Here is a 22,394-nt window from a genome sequence, read left to right as displayed (position 1 = left end):
TAATAGATTCTTTCATCCCCAATATTGATTATTTTCCTGGAGACTTGAGCCTGTAGCTTGCCTTCTTACCAGAAGTAGCTCCCATGTTCCATGTTACAATCTGGTTTAGCCCTTTTTTTTCAAAACACTGCTTTTCCTGTAATTAACCTCTTTACTTCATGATCTTCCTTCTGCAAGCAGACTTAACCTGCTGCCTCATGACAATTGGGCAATTATCAAGCAGTGTTATCTCCTCTTTTCCAGGAAACAGCTTGTTAATGCTGTTTCAACTTCTTTCCATGGATGGTTGATGAGCAAGTTGCTTTTAATTCCTATATAACCGCTTATCCTTGTCCCTTTCATCTCAAGAAACAGCTTATTCCAGAATGAGTTATTGCTAAGTTTTTTTTTCAATCCAGTAAATTACTAAAGTCCTGAAAGTTAAATTGTCAAAGGGAAAACAACAGTTATACTGGGAGAAATGTGCTGACTAGTTGGCAAGTCTACTTAGGAGTGGTAGAGGTGTTGCCATGGAGCATGTACCAGTTAATGCCAACCTACAGCAGCCGAGCATTCTGACAGGGCATTTGCTCTGAACTGAAAAAGAGTACTTTTACCTTTTTCTTGAGTTGAAACGGGCACAGTCCTTGTACATGTTCTGCCTGCAAAGAACAGGACCCTGTGTACAGGGAGTTCTTCTATAACATGATGGTTGTGTCCTTGTACTATCCTGTGTTATAGAAAAATCGTGCTTTAGAAACAGTGCTTAAAGTGTTGGCAATGTAATCGCGTTACAGTCAACACACATTTTAAAACTTAGCGCTGTAGAAACAATGACACCATTTTGTCAATCGTGTTATAGTGAATTCCAATTAATGAAACACGTGTTATAACAGAATGACCCATATATATAGCTTCCAGTACATTTTAAGTATGCCATACTCCATCCTGAATGACTGTCCCAGATTAGTTGTCAACATAATTCTTTGCAATGACTGAGTAGATATCGTACAAATGTGTATCCTCCTTTTTATGCAGTCTTTACATTAATATTTCTTACTCCCGTTCATTGCAAAACAAAAAACTTCAACAAATCATTTTTTTGGCAGTTCTAGAGTTATGTATAACTAATTTCAACTCTATTATTTGAGAGAGCTATCAATAACATTTACCACATTTACCATCGAAAGGTGTCATCACATACAGAAGTACAGATATTACTTAAATGGAGTTCTGTCTCATTCCGTTTTCATTGAAATATTTAGGCTTGTAAATGAGGAGAGGACACTTGAAGTGGAGATAGAACCTGGTGTTCGGGATGGAATGGAATATCCTTTCATTGGAGAAGGTATGTCCTAATCAAGTTATTGTCAAACATCAGGCTGCACAGGAGTTCGCTGGCTATTATAATTTAGGGATAATAGGATACCAATTAGGATAATAGGATCTTATGCTGACAAGTGGGTTTCCTTTGTTTGAAAGTAAATGACAGCCTATACTCAGTTGATACTTTAGGCTTCCTAATGCCAAGCAAATCTTATCTGTACATTTTCCTGTCACTTCGCCTTTAAAGAAGAGGAACAGGAGCTGCTTGAAAGGTTGGTCAAATCATTAAACAGCTTAGCCTACCTTTCCACTTCGATACATCCTGTGATTGTATCCTCTTTCCCCAACCATTCTGTATTCCATAATTTACCAAGGTACATTAACTGATTAGTTAGTTCAGCAGTCACCCACATGCTGATAACACCTAGATCTACCTATCTCCTACTTATCTGAACCGACTTGAGGTATTAGTTGCCTGACGTAGAAAGTGGAAGCCATTTGGTCCTTTAAACCTACTCCTTCATTCAGTACGATTATGACTGGTACTCCCTGAACTATTCCAGCTGTTAGATTCTCAAAAAAACTCCAGTCAATTTGTTATGCATGAATAATCATAAATCCGTGCTAATTTTGATTAATCCTTTTAATGCTTTTTAAGTATTCTGTTATGTTTTTTAGAGTAGACTGTAATTCTCTTATCTCTCCCTCCCTTTTTTAAATAATGGGATATCAATTGGCATGCTCCAATCTGTAGGAACTGCTCCTACAAAGTCTCTTGGACTTTGGATGCATTAGTGGTGGTCGTCCAGTATTTTCAGGGTCAATTTCTATAGTACTCTGTGATTAGATTTATCAGCCTTTAACCCCACTAATTTCCCCAGCACCATTTTTGTTGTAATAGTGATTTCCTTCATTTCTACCCTGTTGCTGATCCTTGGTTCCCTACTATTTCTGAAAGATTACTTGTCGCCTCTTGTGAACCAGATCTAAAGTATGTATTCAATTCTGCTTTTCAATTGTTCTATTATAATTTCCCCAACGTCTGACTGTAAGGGAGCTACATTTGTTTTTACTAATCTTTTCGTCGTCACGTTATACAGAAGCTTTTATGGTCAGCTTCTATGTTGCGAGCAATTTTACTATCATTTCCCACCCCCAACCTTTTGAAAATTTTGTGCATTTTTACTGAATTCTGAAATGCTCCCAATCCTTGGGTATGTTGCTTTTTCTAGAAATTTGGTATACCTCCCCTTTTGATATAATATTATCCAAAATTTATTTTGTAAGTCATAGTTAAGCCACCTACCTTTTTCATTTTCACAGCAGGCCGAAATATGTGTAATTCACCCACACATTCTTTCATTATATGAACTATTGCCTATCTACCATCAACCCCTTTTAGTTCGCAATTGATTCTTGAATTCTTGCTTCATATCCTCATAGTTCCTTTTCGTTTCGATTCAGGACTTTAGATTTGAATTCAACTATTTCACCCTCCATCTTGATGAAGAATTTTATATCATGGTCTCTGACCTCAGATTGTAAATGAACACTGTCTCCTCCGATCTAAAATAAAAGACGGAACTGCAGATGCTGGAAGTCTTAAACAAAAACAGAAATTACTCAAAGAAACTCAGCAGGTCTGGAACAGTGAGAGATAATGTTTAGAGTCCAGTGACCCTTCTTTTCTGAAGAAAGGTCACTGGATTCAGTGTTATCTCCACTTTCTTTCGACAGATCTTGCCACACTTGCTGAGTTTCCTCCACAATTTCTGTTTATGCTCCTCCAATCTAATATTGGAGACAGTCACTTTCACAAAATAAACTTTGTTTTCTCCAGCTGCAATGCTAAGGTAAAACCTGATAGTTTATAACCCAGGGGAGCTCAGATTCCACCCCATAGCCTGTCTGTTACTAAAACACCTTGCACAACTTTAATCACTTGTACTTTTACCCATTCTGTTTTATAAATCTTTATCTCTCATGAATTCTCTATTTAACCTCCCAAATGACATTCTGCTTGCTTGTTTCCGTGCCCATCGTGACTTTGTTTCTTCATTTACTGAATTAACAAATCAACTGTAGTTTGCCTTTGCCTTAATCCTCTGGCTCACTTCAATCTGGTTATCTGCCAGCAGTTGTCAGCCCCTTTGTCTTTAGCTCTTAGAGTCATAGAGATGTATGTTGATCTTGCCTTGATTATTTTCTAGTGTTCCCTGCCTTAATGTTTTGCCATACTACTTTTCTTTGCTTCCAAAACTCCTTATTTCCCAACTATCCTTATAGGTCACCTCTTGCTGTTTTGGTATCTATTTCTACTCTGTGGCATGCTTTTACATATTTTACTTGTTAAAGACAATATATGACTAAACACTTCTATAAACAAATATAAATTTGACACCAAGTGTTGCTGTTATCCAAGCAAAAGATAACATTCTGTTTTCTAGCTGAGTTAACAACATTTGAAGTGGTTGATGGCTTTCATGGTTGAACAGATTAGCTTGCCCATAGCTTTGGCATGAATTCAAGGGTTCAATGTGGTCACATAGCTAATGTAGCAGAGGGAATTTAATTCTATTTCTTTTTGGAAAAATTACAACCCGCTAAACCAGTTTGAGGATCCTCTTTTCTTTTTTTTTTCCCCCCCTTTTTACCCCTCACCTTACAGGCCTTTAAGTATATCCTACCATTTCTGCTTCAGACAATTGGGTGACTGTTCAAAGATGCAAATTGATTTCAATGCACATTGTAAATCCCCAGTTAGAAATTTCATAAGAGAAATTGGTGGAAAATGGACAGTATATGCTTGTCCTCTGCCTAATCAATTAAGATTAAAGTAGCTATTTCACGCCAGAGATAAAAGTCAGGTTTTTGCTTTTATTAAAACTCAGTACAAGTGTTCATGCTCTTCCTGGCATAACAATCTTTTATGTGATGACTGGCCCATTCTTGACTGACTTCTCCACTTGCCCATCATTTATGGATATGTTCCCCTTTCTCTCCCCTTGCCAACTAAAGTCAATAATAAACCAAAATTACAGATTACATTTACTCACTCCAGTAAAGATGGCACCATAGAAAGGAATCGTCACCTGATTAATAATGGATTAATGGAAACTACTTTGCCTAAGAGGTTGAAATCCGATCCAATTTGACAGAAAAAAGTCAAATGTTTACACTTCCAGTTCTTCCTTTTTTTAATAGTTTTTACTATTTGCTTATGTGATGTAAGGTGTGTGATTTGTAGATTTTAATATTTCTTTTTGGAATTTTGAGTTATTAACGAATATCACATGGGTTTGTGTGGCTGAAAAGGCTTAGTTAACTTGTATTTCTGCAGCCATTGTGATTTCTTTTAAATATTTTTAGAGAGCCTTCTTGGAGAGTAATTGGATGTTACATTGGGAAAGTTTACAAACAAACAAAGTCAACTGTTGTGCATGGGTTCAGTTTAGAAGGTTGGGGCTTGATTTTTTTTTTGGTTAGGGAAATACCCATTGCTTGAAGGGGAAAAGTAAATTTTAGTTTGAGTTTGCTGCAGTGTTGAAGCTGTACCTTAGAAAGGGAGGTAGTTTTGGGACTTTTTACAAAACGGTTACCTGAGTATACCGAATTTAGTTTAAAGACTCCACACCATACGTATTTACTTAAAACCCTGAAGAGTTATGTGAAGCTGAGAGGCTTAGCTCAATTGTGTGAGGGCTCCAGAAAAAAACTGTCCAATTCTCAAGACCTGGAATTGAAGCCAAGTTAAATTTAATCTCTAGATTTCAAAGAGAAGGTAATTCTCTCTGGTTTGAGTACTGTAAAGAAGTGTTGTTGGCATGAATGGAATTGTATTTTCCTGTGTCCAAAATCTTCATTTCATTATAGTTTGGATCATTCTATTGTTCTTAATTTCTAAAACTTCTGTTTTATTGTTAAACCTGAAACTACAGCATTGTGTGGTTGTGTTTCAGGGAAAGACTATGTTGTTAAAACAATAAACATGATCTATCAAACCAGATTTCAGTCTGGGGATTATAACTTGTGTTGTAATAATATCATCGGTCATAACAATTGATATTTTTATATACTAACCTATCAATAGACTAAAATAACAATCTGAGAAGTTGTTCTGAAATGTTTTTAACTCCTGCTCCTCCCTAAAAAATGCCACCAAACTCAATTGTCTGCTTGAGTTACAGGAATTCTGAACCACAAATGTTTCCTATCGTGTTTGTAATGGTACTGATTATTGACAGCTAGCGAATTTCTTCTGCACGCCATATTCCACCTTTTTGAGATGTGATGCTTCATTACATTGTAGCATTGTCTTGACCTATTGAGATCTGGGAAAAATGAGGGAGGAAGGTTGAATATCCACTTAAAGCACCAATCATCATGTGCTGGTAGAAAATTCGGTGCTGCATTGCTTCCAGTTCTGGGCTTCTCGTACTCGTAACCTACAATGAGGTTCAAGTTCTGATTCTTTTTGTATGTGAATACAAAAGTAGTCATGTAGTTGTATGATGTTGCAGTAACAAAGTTAGTTGCATCTATATGACTTTTCACATGCTTGTGAATTTAATACTTCTAAGTAGTCTCTGATTTTGTTGGTTACCTGGCAACCAATCTACATACAGTAGGTTCCCACAAGCTATAATGAATTAGGATATTAAATCATTTGCTCTTGTGTATTATGCATGGTAAGTGTGGGCTAGGACATAGGAGACCTTACCTGCTCATATTTGAACAGTGCCACAAGATCTTTAACGGACACCTGAAGAGGCAGGTGGAGCATCAGTTAAATGTCTCATTGAAAGACAAACCTTCTGACAGTCCTTGAAGTGTTGTCATGGTTTACAAACTGAAATGGGATTTGCACCTGTGACCTGTCTCTGTTGAATGTGGTATTGCTGAACAGGCTGGCACTTCAACTGTATGTCATTTTCACAGGGACAAAGATATATGTGCAGGTATTAAAATGAGGATTTGGCAGCTTGCCTGGTTTTGTATAATGTTGCCAGGAACCATATCAGTTTCAGCAAGTGGATTTTCTACTTATAAAATGGGTACCTTTTTCATGTGTAAAGATTAAGTTGTATGTTGTGCTGTCTTACAGGTGAACCTCACATAGATGGAGAACCTGGAGATCTGAAATTCAGAATCAAGGTTTTAAAGTAAGAAATTATTTCATTTATTTCTCTACTAAGACTAATGACCCAAGTCGTGAATTTCCATTTTCTTTTGGTCAAAGATATCTAATTATCAATTATTGGGCAATGCTGTAGCTGCACAGAAATAATTTGACTAGGGATGAGGCAAGTTCTGGAGCACAAGTCTTCAGTATGATTGCTGAATATTGTCAGGGCCCTTTTAGCTTTTTCGGAATTTAGTGCCCACAACATTTCTTGTCGTCATTTGAGGTGAATCAAATTGGCTGAAGCTTGACATATGTGCTGGGAACCACTAGGTGATGCCAAGATGGATCATCCATTTGTCTCTATTAAGATTTGGAATGCTTGGGCCTCAACCTTTGCATCTGTCTGCGAGGCTCCTCCATCATTGAGGATGTTTATGGAGTCTCATCCAGTCAGTTGTTTAATTCTTCACCACTATTCAAAACTGCATGGGGCAGGACTGCAGAGATCTGATCCATTCATTGTGGGATTGCTTAGGTCTGTTTATCATTTGCTGCTTTTGGTGTTTTGCATGCAAATAGTCTTGCTTGTGTAGCTTCATCAAGTTGACACCTCATTTTTAGGTATGTCTAGTGCTGTTCTTAGCATGTCCTTCTGCACTGTTCTTTGAACCAGGGTTAATTCCTTGGCTTGATGTAATGGTAGTGTAGGGATGATATGCTGGGTCATGAGGTTGCAGATTTTGTTGGGAGCACAATTCTGCTGATGGCCTGCAGTGGATCTCACTCGTCAGTTGCGAGATATGTTTGAGGTCTAAGCCACTTAGTATGGTGAAAGCACCACACAACATGGTATGAAATATTATCATTGTGCAGGGAGGACTTCTTCTCTACAAGGACTATGCTGGTGATCATTCATCTCTAACTCATGGACAGATGTATCTGCAACCGTGAGATCATATATGTATTTCCCCCTCATTAGATCTCTCCCCACCAGCCAAGTATCTATGTCCTTTAGGACGTGACCAGATTGATCAGTCGTGTTGCTGCTGAGCCAGTCTTGGTGGGGGACACTGTTGTCATTGATTTTAAGGTAGCAATTTGTACAAGAAAATATTTGATTCGTTTTCACATTAGTTACTGTCATTTCTTGTAGGCACCCAATATTTGAGAGACGTGGTGATGATCTCTATACTAATGTCACAATTTCATTAGTGGAAGCACTGATTGGTTTTGAAATGGTTATCTCTCATTTGGATGGTCACAAGGTAAGAGGATTGTAATTCAAATACAACTTTATTTCTTAACATTAGGCAAAATTGCCTTTATTGAGAATGGAGAATGTTATGCATGTCATGGAGTCATAGAGATGTACAACAAGACCCTTCGGTCCAACCCGTCCGTGCCGACCAGATATCCCAACCCAATCTAGTCCCACCTGCCAGCACCCGGCCCAGATCCCTCCAAACCCTTCCTATTCACACGCCCATCCAAATGTCTCTTAAATGTTGCAATTGTACCAGCCTCCACCACATCCTCTGGCAGCTCATTCCATGCACGTACCACCCTCTGCGTGAAAACGTTGTCCTTAGGTCTCTTTTTATATCTTTCTCCTCTCACCCTAAACATATGCCCTCTAGTTCTGGACTCTCCGACCCCAGGGAAAAGATTTTGTCTATTTATCCTATCCATGCCCCTCATCATTTTGTAAACCTCTATAATGTCACCCCTCAGCCTCTGATGCTCCAAGGAAAACAGCCCCAGCCTGTTCAGCCTCTTCCTGTACCTCAGATCCTCCAACCCTAGCAACATCCTTGTAAATCTTTTCTGAACCCTTTCAAGTTTCACAACATCTTTCCGATTGGAAGGAGACCAGAATTGCACGCAATATTCCAACAGTGGCCTAACCAATGTCCTGTACAGCCGCAACATGACCTCCCAACTCCTGTACTCAATACTCTGACCAATAAAGGAAAGCATACCAAACGCTGCCTTCACTATCCTATCTAACTGCGACTCCACTTTCAAAGAGCTATGAACCTGCACTCCAAGGTCTCTTTCTTCAGCAACACTCCCTAGGACCTTACCATTAAATGTATAAATCCTGCTAAGATTTGCTTTCCCAAAATGCAGCACCTCGCATTTATCTGAATTAAACTCCATCTGCCATTTCTCAGCTCATTGGCCTATCTGGCCCAGATCCTGTTGTAATCTGAGGCAACCCTCTTTGCTGTCCACAACACCTCCAATTTTGGTGTCATCTGCAAACTTACTAACTGTGTACCTCTTATGCTCGCATCAAATCATTTATGTAAATGACAAAAAATAGAGGGCCCAGCACCGATCCTTGTGGCACTCCACTGGTCACAGGCCTCCAGTCTGAAAACCAACCCTCCACCACCACCCTCTGTCTTCTACCTTTTGAGCCAGTTCTGTATCCAAATGGCTAGTTCTCCTTGTATTCCATGAGATCTAACCTTGCTAATCAGTCTCCCATGGGTAACCTTGTTGAATGCCTTACTGAAGTCCATATAGATCACATCTACTGCTCTGCCCTCGTCAATCTTCTTTGTTACTTCAAAAAACTCAATCAAGTTTGTGAGACAGGATTTCCCATGCACAAAGCCATGCTGACTATCCCGAATTAGTCCTTGCCTTTCCAAATACATGTACATCCTGTCCATCAGGATTCCTCCAACAACTTGCCCACCACTGAGGTCAGGCTCACCGGTCTATAGTTCCCCAGGCTTGTCTTTACTGCCCTTCTTAAACAGTGGCACCACGTTTGCCAACCTCCAGTCTTCCGGCACCTCACCTGTGACTATTGATGATACAAATATCTAAGCAAGAGGCCCAGCAATCACTTCTCTAGCTTCCCACAGAGTTCGTGGGTACACCTGATCAGGTCCTGGGAATTTATCCACTTTTAACCGTTTCAAGACATCCAGCACTTCCTCCTCTGTAATCTGGACATTTTGCAAGATGTCACCATCTATTTCCCTATAGTCTATATCTTCGATATCGTTTTCCACAGTAAATACTGATGCAAAATATTCATTTAGTATCTTCCCCCATTTTCTGTGGCTCCACACAAAGGCCGCTTTGCTGATCTTTTGAGGGGCCCTATTCTCTCCCAAATTACCCTTCTGTCCTTAATATATTTGTAAAAACCCTTTGGCAAATAAAGGAGAATCCAAAGCTACCTCATGTCCCCGTTTTGCCCTCCTGATTTCCCTCTTAAGAATACTCCTACTTTCTTTATACTCTTATAAGGATTCACTCGATCTATCCTGTCTATACCTGACATATGCTTCCATCTTTTTCTTAACCAAACCCTCAATTTCTTTACTCATCTAGCATTCCCTATACCTACCAGCCTTCCCTTTCACCCTGACAGGAATATACTTTCTCTGGATTCTTGTTATCTCATTTCTGAAGGCTTCTCATTTTCCAGCCGTTCCTTTACCTGCGAACATCTGCCTCCAATCAGCTTTTGAAAGTTCTTGCCTAATACTGTCAAAATTGGCCTTTCTCTAAATTTGAACTTCAACTTTTAGATCTGGTCTATCCTTTTCCATCACTATTTTAAAACGAATAGAATTATGGTCGCTGGCCCCAAAGTGCTCCCCTACTGACACCTCAGTCACCTGCCCTGCCTTATTTCCCAATAGTAGGTCAGGTTTTGCACCTTCTCTCGTAGGTACATCCACATACTGAATCAGAAAATTGTCTTGTACACATTTAAGAATACACATTGGTCTATAATACAATCCCAATAAGGTGATCATCCCTTTCTTATTTCTCCGTTCCACCCAAATAACTTCCCTGGATGTATTTCTGGGAATATCCTCCCTCAGCACAGCTGTAATGCTATCCCTTATCAAAAATGCTACTCCCCCTCCTCTCTTGCCTCCCTTTCTATCCTTCCTGTAGCATTTGTATCCTGGAACATTCAGCTGCCAGTCCAGCCCATCCCTGAGCTGTGCTGAGGGAGGATATTCCCAGAAATACATCCAGGGAAGTTATTTGGGTGGAACTGAGAAATAAGAAAGGGATGATCACCTTATTGGGATTGTATTATAGACCCCCCCCCCCCAATAGTCAGACGGAAGTTGAGAAACAAACTTGTAAGGAGATCTCAGCTATCTGTAAGAATAATAGGGTAGTTATGGTAGGGGATTTTAACTTTCCAAATATTGACTGGGACTTCCATTGTGTTAAAAGGTTTAGATGGAGAGGAATTTGTTAAGTGGGTACAAGACAATTTTCTGATTCCGTATGTGGATGTACCTACTAGAGAAGGTGCAAAACTTGACCTACTCTTGGGAAATAAGGCAGGGTAGGTGACTGAGGCGTCAGTGGGGGAGCACTTTGGGGCCAGTGACCATAATTCTATTCGTTTTAAAATAGTGATGGAAAAGGATAGACCAGATCTAAAAGTTGAAGTTCTAAATTTGGAGAAAGGTCAATTTTGACAGTATTAGGCAAGAACTTTCAAAAGCTGATTGGAGGCAGATGTTTGCAGGTAAAGGGACGGCTGGAAAATGAGAAGCCTTCAGAAATGAGAGAACAAGAATCCAGAGAAAGTATATTCCTGTCAGGGTGAAAGGGAAGGCTGGTAGTTATATAGGGAATGCTGGATGACTAAAGAAATTGAGGGTTTGGTTAAGAAAAAGAAAGAAGCATATGTCAGGTATAGACAGGAAAGATCGAGTGAATCCTTAGAAGAGTATAAAGAAAGTAGGAGTATACTTAAGAGGGAAATCAGGAGGGCAAAACGGGGACATGAGATAGCTTTGGCAAATAGAATTAAGGAGAATCCAAAGGGGTTTTACAAATATATTAAGGACAAAAGGGTAACTAGTGAGAATAGGGCCCCTCAAAGATCAGAAAGGCGGCCTTTGTGTGGAGCCACAGAAAATGGGGGAGATACTAAATGAATATTTTGCATCAGTATTTACTGTGGAAAACGATATCGAAGATATAGACTGTAGGGAAATAGATGGTGACATTTTGCAAAATGTCCAGATTACAGAGGAGGAAGTGCTGGATGTCTTGAAACGGTTAAAAGTGGATAAATCCCCAGTACCTGATCAGGTGTACCCACGAACTCTGGGAAGCTGGAGAAGTGATTGCTGGGCCTCTTGCTGAGATATTCATATCATCGATAGTCACAGGTGAAGTGCCGGAAGACTGGATGTTGGCAAACGTGGTGCCACTGTTTAAGAAGGGCGGTAAAGACAAGCCAGGGAACTATAGACCGGTGAGCCTGACCTCGGTGGTGGGCAAGTTCTGGAGGGAATCCTGAGGAATAGGATGTATATGTATTTGGAAAGGCAAGGACTGATTAGGTATAGTCAACATGGCTTTGTGCGTGGGAAATCATGTCTCACAAACTTGATTGAGATTTTTGAAGAAGTAACAAAGAAGATTGATGAGGGCAGAGCAATAGATGTGATCTATATGGACTTCAGTAAGGCGTTCGACAAGGTTCCCCATGGGAGACTGATTAGCAAGGTTAGTTCTCATGGAATACAGGGAGAACTAGCCATTTGGATACAGAACTGGCTCAAAGGTAGAAGAGAGAGGGTAGTGGTGGTGGAGGGTTGGTTTTCAGACAGGAAGCCTGTGACCAGTGGAGTGCCACAAGGACCGGTGCTGGGCCCTCTACTTTTTGTCATTTACATAAATGATTTGGAAGCGAGCATAAGAGGTACAGTTAGTAAGTTTGCAGATGACACCAAAATTAGAGGTGTTGTGGACAGCGAAGAAGGTTACCTCAGATTACAACAGGATCTTGACCAGATGAGCCAATGGGCTGAGAAGTGGCAGATGGAGTTTAATTCAGATAAATGCGTGGTGCTGCATTTTGGGAAAGCAAATCTTTGCAGGAGTTATACACTTGATGGTAAGGTCCTAGGGAGTGTTGCTGAACAAAGAGACCTTGGAGTGCAGGTAGATAGGATAGTGAAGGCAGCATTTGGTATGCTTTCCTTTATTGGTCAGAGTATTGAGTGCAGGAGTTGGGAGGTCATGTTGCGACTGTACAGGACATTGGTTAGGCCACTGTTGGAATATTGCATGCAATTCTGGTCTCCTTCCCATCGGAAGATGTTGTGAAACTTGAAAGTGTTCAGAAAAGATTTACAAGGATGTTGCTAGGGTTGGAGGTTCTGAGCTACAGGGAGAGGCTGAACAGGCTAGGGCTGTTTTCCCTGGAGCGTTGGAGTCTGAGGGGTGACCTTTATAGAGGTTTACAAAATTGAGGGGCATGGATAGGATAAATAGACACAGTCTTTCCCTGGGGTTGGGGAGTCCAGAACTAAAGGGCATAGGTTTAAGGTGAGAGGGGAAAGATATAAAAGAGACCAAAGGGGCAACTTTTTCACGCAGAGGGTGGTACAGATATGGAATGAGCTGCCAGAGGAAGTGGTGGAGGCTGGTACAATTGAAATATTTAAGAGACATTTGGATGGGTATATGAATAGGAAGGGTTTGGAGGGATATGGGCCGGGCGCTGGCAGGTGGGACTAGATTGGGTTGGGATATCTGGTCAGCATGGACGGGTTGGACCGAAGGGTCTGTTTCCATGCTGTACATCTCTATGACTCTATCCCAGTCCCATGTTCCTAACCATGCCCTGAGTTCATCTGCCTTCCTTGTTAGGCCCCTTGCAATGAAATAAATGCAGTTTAATTTATTAGTCCTACTTTGTTTGTTTGTTTGTGTCTCACTTCTGTTCTCAGCTGTACCCGTTCCAGATCAATCTCTTTCCTCACTATCTCCTTGGGTCCCACATCCCCACCTTACTAGTTTAAATCCTCCCAAGCAGTTCTAGCAAATGTTGTAAAATTGTAGACCATTCTGTCAAATATTCGCATGATGGAATCTTGTAATGTTCATAAAATCTATAATGAGGCTAATTTCTGAAAGGTAAAAAATTTACATAGCCAACATTTGTATGTTTGATGATTATCACTTTCAAACATTTTATTTCTGATTCCATTTTGCCTCTCTTAGGTCCAAATAGTTAGAGACAAGATTACAAAGCCAGGTGCAAAAGTATGGAAAAAAGGAGAAGGTTTGCCAAACTTTGACAACAACAATATTAGAGGTTCACTCATAATAACATTTGATGTAGACTTCCCCAGGGAACAACTTACTGGTGATCAGAAGGAAGGCAAGTACATTAATTTCATAAATGGTGTCTTTTCTGCTGTCAAGCTTTCAACATTGCTACATTCTGAATGCACCTATGATGGATTATTGTTTTTGCACTGCATTCATTGTTCACAGCAATAAATATTCCTGTCACCAAATGGGAAAAGGAGGGAAAAACCCAACAGTCAGGCCTTTGTTGTCATTTTGATTCTAGTGATATTCTTTACTTCTCTTCCCCATTCCATTACGTGTGGTTTTTTTTTTTCTTTACTGTCTTCAGTGCCATTGATATTTGCGTGCAAATCTGTCCCAAAATCATTCACAAAACAACAAGGCCTACCATGAGGTTGCTATCAGCGAAGGATCATGATCCATGTTGTTTAATGTCTAGATATTGATAATTGCATTTGATAATGAAGCTGATCAGTATGGCACTCAATCGATTCTTGGAGCACCAGTGACCCCACCACAATGGCGTGAGGAAAATCTGATTTATTGACTTTTCAGCTCTTTTATGGAACTATTGGTCCATTTTGCTTATGCTGGAATGATAAAATTCATCTGCTTTATATGACAGACATATAAACTGGAAATAGAAGTAGCCCCCAAACCTGCTCCACCATATGATAAGACCACTGCGATCTGAAAGACCTCACTCCATTTTCCAACCGACCTTATTTTATACATTTTTTATCTTCCTTGTTAGTCAACAATATATCTACCACTGTCTTAGAAATAGTCAATGTCACTGCTTCCTGGGTAGAGAATTCCACAAACAAATGTCCCATCTCTCGAAAGGAAAAGGAAATGGTGGAGGCTGGTACAATTGCAACATTCAAAAGGCATTTGGATGGGTACATGAATAGGAAGGGTTTTGGAGGGATATGGGCTGGGTGCTGGCAGATGGGACTAGATTGGGTTGTGATATCTGGTCGGTATGGACGGGTTGGACGGAAAGATCTGTTTCCATGTTGTACATCTCTATGACTCTAATCCTCGTCGTTTTACAAGGGGTCACCCCTCATTTTTAAAAAAAAATACCTAGTTCTAACCTTCCATGCAAGAGAAACCTCCTTTTAGCATCCACCCTCTCAAGTCCCCTAAGGTTTTGTATGCTTCGATTAAACTGCCTCCCAGTCTAAATTCCAGTGTATGAAGTCTCAATCAGTTTCGCCTTTTCTCATAAGATAAACCACCTCATCTTTGGAATCAATTGAATGATCTTCTGTACACTGTTTCTAATGTTATGTCTTTATTTGTAGACAGTCGTCCAAATATGATCAAAAAGTAGTACCCTGTACAACAGTAGCAAAACAATGTGCTTTTTATTGGAAGGAGGATTCTAAATAAACAGCATTCTATTTTCCTTTTAGTCAATGGCTGTACCTACTAGCTAACATTTGTGATTCATGTGCCAGGGCACTTGGATCCCTCTTAGTTAAAGAGTTCCATGATCTTTCTCCATTTAATTAACATGCTGCTTCTCTCTTCCTGCCAAAAAAACAATTTCACATTTTCTCACATACTTAAGCTACTAAAGTTTTACCGACTCAAAAACATCTCTCCTCTCTCTCTCTCTTTGCAGACTCCTTAGGTCCTCTTCATAGCTACGTTTGCTACCTATCTTGTGCTGTCAGTAAATTTAGCAACCCTACATTCGGTCCCTTTATGTAATTGATATAAATGGCAAGGGCCTCAACTATTTACACTGATCCTGCAGCCCTTCACTCATTGCAGATGTATTTCACTGCCATGGTCATTTCGCTAATGCAATTTGCAGCCCCTGCTCTCAGGTTTACAAACTGCAAAGTCTCAAACCTACTGAAAGAGTTGATGCTCCTCACCTTCTCAATCCCCTGAACTATCTAACTTGTAGTCTCACCATCCTGTTTCTTTTCATTGACCAAGTTAAGATAATCCTATCCTAAACAATGTGATTGCCTTCTGAAACAAAATGTCCAGGTTACTGGATACTCTTTGATTTATTATGGTATGTGTAGCTCAGCCCCCAGTTTATCAACTTTTAGCCAAAGCTACTTGACATACAGGCACTGCAGATGTTAACTGCCTTGGAACGCACAACCACACATGAGCCACATGCTACTGCCAAAACACAGCACCAACCCCCCACCCCGTCATCTTTTTATGTTAGTTTATTTTTGTCTGAATGTGATTTAATAAACCATACTTGTTAATCAGCTTTATTGCTTCCAATAAACCTTAATACTACTATTAAAACCAGTCTGCAGACTGAATTCCTAGCTCTTAAACTTGCTGGATTGTCTTCTCTTTGCGTTGCTTTTACCATAAAGCTTCCACTGCTGTTCATACTCTCAACTCACCAGGACCTATTCTCTGCATTCCTTTTGCTGTGAAGCCTCTGCCACTTTTCATATGTTTTTTTAATTTGCCTGGTCCTCCTCTGTGCATTGCTTTTACTATACATCTTTATCCTATCTAATTCTGTATTTAAAAAAAAAACAAAGCTGCTGATAGTCTTTGCAATCGTTTATAAATCAAATCTGAATTTTATCAGTAATTTAGATGTAATACATTGTTTAGAATAAGTCAAGTTTCAAATTAATTAACACAGACCTTTTAAGACATGGGATTTTAGACTTATTTGCCTACAAAGATCAACAACCTATGTAGAGAAATGTGGGGGCACAATCACATCAGTCTGGAGCTGTGTACGGGTTGAATGACATTCTGCAAACACGGTTTGTTTAAATCAGTGTAGATTGTGAACACGAAATGGCTTTACAACTATATTTGTTGTTTCTGTCTTGTAGGTATAAAGCAGCTGCTTAAACAAGGACCAGTGAAGAAAGTGTACAATGGACTTCAGGGATATTGATGAAAACACAACAGACTTCCATGTGATACTGAAAATTTAACTATTTATTATGAGGTTTCTAATGTTGACTGTATTTTTTCGGGTTGGAAAGGAATTGCTAACCTTTTGGAAAAACTGAAATCTCTATGTTTGATTCTTAGCAACACAAGATGTTTTTTGAAATTTTTATTTTGACCCTTGTTCAATTTTGTGCCCTGGCCCCAGCCAAGGTTGCTTCTGGCCAGAACAGCAAAATATGTTTGCATTTTAAGATGATTAGATATATTTCAGTTTTTATGTTCTAAACTGAAAAGGCAACAGGTAAACATCTCTATATCTTTAACCATGTTCTGCTACTTGTAAATTAAGTATTATGGTAATTCAGTTTTGAATGTCTCAAGAAACAACTGTATTGATTTCAGTGCAATGTCAAACTTTGTAAAAATTGTTCAGAAGAACTTTCAATTTGACTTGTTATTTTTGAGATCTGTGGGGGCCAAATATTGCTTCAGTGGTCAAAACAATTTGGTCTCTGTAATTTCTGAATATGAAGAATACACCATAAGTTTGCTCAGATATATATAATTTGATTTTAATTTGTCACTTGAGCTGTAAATTGACATTGAAGTTTTGAAAGGAAGGCAGTTTAAAAATGACTTGGTGCACAGTACATTGTCAAGTGGAAAGTTAAACAGTAAACAACATTGTTATAAGGTGCAATTCATCAGCTAAAATTGATTGGGAAGAAAATGCATCTTGTTGTAGATAGCAAGACCTATGCATTTCATTTTTTGCATTTGTTTCAATTGAAGGATTGGAGTACTGACATCTATCATTTCAAATTAAATGCAACAAAATATGTTGAATGTGTGAAACACAGTGGATTCTAGCATAGTTCTTCCAAATTAGAAAAATACTAATTCATGTGATCTCTACGGATACTGAGGAATTTTTAAAGCAGCAATTAATATTTTTTCTCAACTGTACCCATTCTAAAACAATGAGAAAATGACACAATTGTATAGATTGCACATTTCAATGCTATAGTTGGGATAGAAAGATCCTTCAGTCAGAGTTAGTTTGGTTATAGCATTGTAGTAAAGGACCAGGTGCGCTGCATGCAAGGATAAATACAGTCTAACTGTATTTTCATGTAATACTCCATTTATTGTGTTAAACCTAAACAAAACAGTATCTTTTCATTTAATTGAAACATGCAAGCAATTGTTTTTAGCATCCTGTTTTCATAGTCTGGGATTACAAAATATTGATCTGCTACTGGATCAGTAAAGTGCTGTATGTTGCTGTTCAATGTTTTTCAAAAAAATTGTATTTGTGCACTTCGAAATTGAGTTAATAGTTTTCTTAACTTCTGCTATTCAAGGTTTGATTGTTTTTCTCGTTAATTCATAGTACCAAACAAAAATGCAACAAAGTTTTAATTTGAAAAGGTTTGATGTGAAAAGCAGACATTGTTTTAGAAGGAACATTTTTGTATATATAGCTAAATAAAAAAAATTAGTTGAGGCATTTTTGAGAAGCTAATATTTTCACAATGGCAAGTACTAATATGCATAGAACATTTTGCAACTTAAATGTCTCCACAAAAGATGTGCAGAATATTAGATAATCTGCAGATATTTCCATAAATATGTATCTGGGTTGCTTTTGGTGTCACCAGAGTAAATATACCAACACTAAATTGTCTGTGTACATAATACAAATAGTTTTTATATATGGTTACAAGCAGACCTACACACTTTGCTTTGTCTCATACTGGGCACTTTCTAACGTGCATAAAATGTCTGACTGATTTACCTTGTTAAATATAATCTAGTTGAATGCACTGGTTGCAAATGCAAATCATTATCAATCTAGTAGAGCTCAGTTAGCAAAAGGGAAAAGTACAAATCTATTTGTTCTAAATGATGTTTTATGAACATACAGATTACACAAGAACCCTTGGTGGGGTGGGAAACTAATGTATCTAAAATTGAAACTAAGGGTCAGAATTTTTTTTGCATTAAGATGCTTAATTCATAGCTCTTTGTTGCCAATTACTCTCACCTTTTATAAAGGAGTGAGTCTAAGCTAGGGCTTGTCAAAATTTTGGGGGCACAATCTCCAACTGAGTGCTTACAGCTGTATGATTCCTACAATACCTCACTTTTTAAGTGAAGTGTGGCCTAACTGGCTCATCTTCTCGGCCTGATTTACAGCCATATTTAGCAATTGAAAAGGGATCACAATGTGAAAAAATTTGGGATGTGCTAATTTAAACTGTACCATAAACTTGTGATTGAGAGGAGAACTGGTTAAACTTGAGGTGAGGAAGGAAAGTAAATTAAATCTTGTTGTCACTTGTTAAGAAAGCAGGTTTCCATTTGTAAGCAACAAACAACTGTGTGCAAAAAACAAAGATTGCCTTAAATATGCAAAAATTAAATTTGTATCATCTAGCCCTGCTTGGTGTGTATAGACTAAAGAATATGAATCCCTGAATGCATTTCAGTGACTCCTGGTCTACCTAGTGCTCATTTATGCTGCAGCCATCCAAGTGAATCTATAATGTTAATGCAGCCAGATCTACTGCTGAGGCTTGGAGAAGGTGAGGACTGCACATGCAGGAGATCAGAGTTGAAAATGTGTTGCTGGAAAAGCGCAGCAGGTCAGGCAGCATCCAAGGAGCAGGAGAATTGACGTTCCTGAAGAAGGGCTCATGCCCGAACCGTCGATTCTCCTGCTCCTTGGATGCTGCCTGACCTGCTGCGCTTTTCCAGCAACACATTTTCAGCTACTGTTGAGGCTTATCTGACACCAGAATGAAGCAGCGAAATTCCAGGAAAGAGGGAATCTCATTTGCTTCACTTTCATATTATTCAAGCCATTACCAAACATGTAGATAGTGTATACAGGTATAATGAAAGTTTGATTTTCTGTTGACACTACTTTGCAGAGTGGAATGGAATTGAACTGTGAAAGAATGAGAGAAAAACTTAAACTGAAATTTGATAGAGATGTAATTTGTGTGCTTGCATTCAGAGAATTCACTTGCATCAAAATGATTGCAATACCAACCATGCAGTTGCTACAATGCATATTTTGTGCTTCAACTTTGTGGAGAATTTCCAAACTATTGCCATTATGGTAGTGGACAGCTCTTTTTCTTTGAAGAAGTTTTCTTGTTGAAATTTAATTACCAGGTGTGGAATTTTTGATTCTGTCACTGACCAGATTTAGATTGTTCATCGAGTTAAATAGATTTATTATGGGAGAAAAAAAATCAACATTCAAAATTTGGCACCCAACAGCCAAAAGCAAGGTGTGCATGCAAGTATATAATCCCGTCATGTCTTATAGCTGAAAACGTAACTTCAAACTACCAGTTATGTAATTGGTAATCTGAAATTGTCTTCAGTGATGGGTTTTGTACTGCTGCCTGCAGCTTCTGATTTGTTTTTATTTAGAATTGGTCAGTGGAAAACTTTAAAAAACAACTTCTAGACTTTTATGTCTATTAAATTCCAATCTTGTGCAATTTATAATGCCCAAAAATTAGGATTTTTAAAATGCTAATTATCTTGTCCCAATTTAAACAAACTTTCCTTTGTAAACATATCTGTTTCAGTTTATTTGAAGATGATTGTACAAATGAAAGAATCTGCATCTGCATTTTCATGATGCCAAAGCATCCCAAAATATGTTATAGTATATGAAGTACTCTTACATAAGGTTACTGTTATAATATAGGAGACAGGTAATCTGTCCTAAGTAGTGTAGAGGAATAATCTAGTTTGGGTAAGTGAGAATATCCTAATTTAAATCCAGGGGATTTTTTTGCACCCAGCTGTTTAAGATTCGTTATGCAATATCCTTTTGTATTTCAGGATAAGCAAAAACTTCCTTCCAGTTGAACATTGGCAAGGAAAAACTGGAAACACACCCTAGTTATAAACTTCAACCCTCTCCCTGTCATTTGTCTGAAAACCATACTACAAACACGTTTGGGATATCACTAAGGTCTGCCTATTTCTACCACCATAACATCCGAGTGTACCCTTGCCTCAACTCATCTGTCGAAAATGTAAAAACAATGACTGCAGATGCTGGAAATCAGATGCTGGAAGAGCACATCTGTCGAAAGTTTCTTCTGTACCTATGTTACCTCTAGGCTGGACCCTTCCAATGCCCTCTGGTCTATAGATTATACTCTATTGTTCGTGTTCTGAACACTGTTCATGCATTCACGCCTGCGCTCGCTAACCTCTTCATCTGATGAAGAATCACCAGACTCAAAATGGTAACTTTGCTTTCTTCCCATAGATGCTGCCAGACCTGCTGAGTTTCTGTCTTTGTTTCAGAACTCCAGCAACCGTTCGGCCTTGTTTTATGATCTGGATGTGTTCCAGGGACTTTTATCACTTTTTTAAAAGAAATGTAGCTTTCTACCAATTTGCTCAGATGTTATTCTCCTATTTCAAATACTGATTGTTTTTTTGCAGCATGTAAAGAGTTCCTTCATCCCTACATAAGCGGTCACCAAACATACGCGTACTCTGTTCCCACCTTCCAGCATTTCGCCCGCAGCATCACATGTTTATAACATTTCAGCTGTTCGTCTAAATTGTTCTTAAATGTTTTGAGGGTTCCTGTATAGAGATTTTATTTTAGTCGGACTGTACAAATTCATTAATTAATCAAAACCGTACTTCCCCTTGCAGTACCTTATCCAACTTCCAAACTTCTGATATGAGGCCGGACGCTGGGACAGGGCGAACTTCAAAATGATGGGGACCTTGATGGCGTCATCACGTTGGCGTCACAGCGAGCCAATAAATTGCGCGTTCTGCGGCGAATGGGCGGGAAAATGCGAGTGTCTCCGGGCAGATTAGTAGCGCGCGGGAGGGAGAGTGGCAGTTGGGATTCGGATGGTAGGGCGCGAGCGTCGCGCGTTGGCGGTCGATTCTCGCCGTTGTTGACAGCAACAACAACGGTGGCGGTAGCTTGAATTCCGGTGGTGAGAGCGGCGGAACCATGGACAATTTCCAGAAAGTGGAGAAGATCGGTGAGGGTACATATGGAGTGGTCTACAAAGCAATGAATAAAGTCACAGGAGAGATGGTGGCACTGAAAAAAATAAGACTGGACGCGTGAGTTATGACCATTAGCAAAACGAAAACTAATAAAAAGTAACTCGCTGACAGGTGACTTTTGTCAAGTCTCGACTCCAGTACTTTCTGCTGATGCAAAACCACGGTGTCTTATTTGGCTATTTGACTGCCCGCACTTAAGTTTTTAAAATCTCACATAAGTTATACAGACACACACATACCTGCATAATGACATGCTCATCTGCTTTTCTGTACCTTCAGCAAAGGAAAATGGTGCTAAAAAGATTATTAATTGTCATCTGAAGATGATTGTGTACACACGTTCATTTTATAGCAATATGCATCCACTGAACGACATATATTTTATATAAAGTTCCCATTCTGAACTTAGCATAATTATAATTTTTTCTTGAAAAGTCAGTTGTGTAAAATCAAACTTCGCTTGGAATTTGTTGCAAATTTGCAAGTTTCATTTCAAAGGTGTTTACAGATCTACACAACAGGTTCATTCCAGCCATACCATATTCAACAAGGTACGTGTGTAGCAATAAATTATATTTTAAAATGGAAATATATCACATGCTCTGTAAACATTGATAACAATTCAAATTAAGACAGAGCAGAATAACAATTCTGATAGCTAACGGTAAATGCAAAGGAATATGAGGTTGATGTTCCAATTTTAATGTCGTAGATAATTTGAATGAAGTTTTGCTATCAATGATTTCAATATGAATTACTTAGACCAATTCCTGCTTGCTAATTAATTCCAGGCATCTATCATTCTGTTAGCACCTTTTTTATTATGAGCTGCCATCTAACCAAATAATGGAAAGACTCATTTAAGAACAGTCAGTTT

The 22,394-nt window shown here is 38.8% G+C and overlaps 3 protein-coding genes across 8 annotated transcripts in view; 2 read left to right on the top strand and 1 right to left on the bottom strand.

The window, feature by feature from the left end:
- Positions 1–17,954, top strand: part of dnajb11 (DnaJ heat shock protein family (Hsp40) member B11) — a 34,515-nt gene extending 16,561 nt beyond the window's left edge. Inside the window, exons 6-10 of the mRNA XM_043692980.2 lie at positions 1,245–1,327; positions 6,410–6,467; positions 7,584–7,695; positions 13,448–13,607; positions 16,381–17,954. Coding sequence (XP_043548915.1) covers positions 1,245–1,327; positions 6,410–6,467; positions 7,584–7,695; positions 13,448–13,607; positions 16,381–16,445 — 478 coding nt within the window. The 3' untranslated portion in view covers positions 16,446–17,954. The remainder of the gene's footprint in view (positions 1–1,244; positions 1,328–6,409; positions 6,468–7,583; positions 7,696–13,447; positions 13,608–16,380) is intronic.
- The window catches only part of tbccd1 (TBCC domain containing 1), a 77,127-nt gene extending 55,948 nt beyond the window's left edge, over positions 1–21,179 (bottom strand). Inside the window, exons 1-2 of the mRNA XM_043692978.2 lie at positions 21,149–21,179; positions 597–709 (exon numbers count right to left, since the gene is read on the bottom strand). The gene's annotated coding sequence lies outside the window, so the exon portion shown is untranslated. The remainder of the gene's footprint in view (positions 1–596; positions 710–21,148) is intronic.
- The window catches only part of LOC122551295 (cyclin-dependent kinase 2-like), a 32,675-nt gene continuing 29,527 nt past the window's right edge, over positions 19,247–22,394 (top strand). Inside the window, exons 1-2 of one of the 6 annotated variants that reach the window (XM_087988706.1) lie at positions 19,248–20,724; positions 21,146–21,574. In XM_087988706.1, coding sequence (XP_087844832.1) covers positions 21,459–21,574 — 116 coding nt within the window. In that variant the 5' untranslated portion in view covers positions 19,248–20,724; positions 21,146–21,458. Of the gene's footprint in view, positions 21,575–22,015; positions 22,069–22,394 lie in introns of all 6 variants that reach the window. The other 5 variants (XM_043692986.2, XM_087988708.1, XM_043692982.2 and 2 more) reach the window with 5 other exon arrangements.

Source organism: Chiloscyllium plagiosum, unplaced genomic scaffold, assembly GCF_037043375.1.
Source record: "Chiloscyllium plagiosum isolate Xiang-an unplaced genomic scaffold, Cpla_swu_hap1 HiC_scaffold_7, whole genome shotgun sequence".
Classification (NCBI taxonomy): domain Eukaryota; kingdom Metazoa; phylum Chordata; class Chondrichthyes; order Orectolobiformes; family Hemiscylliidae; genus Chiloscyllium; species Chiloscyllium plagiosum.
The sequence above is the reverse complement of the archived record's forward strand: the minus strand, read 5'-3'. Positions and strand labels throughout refer to the sequence as shown.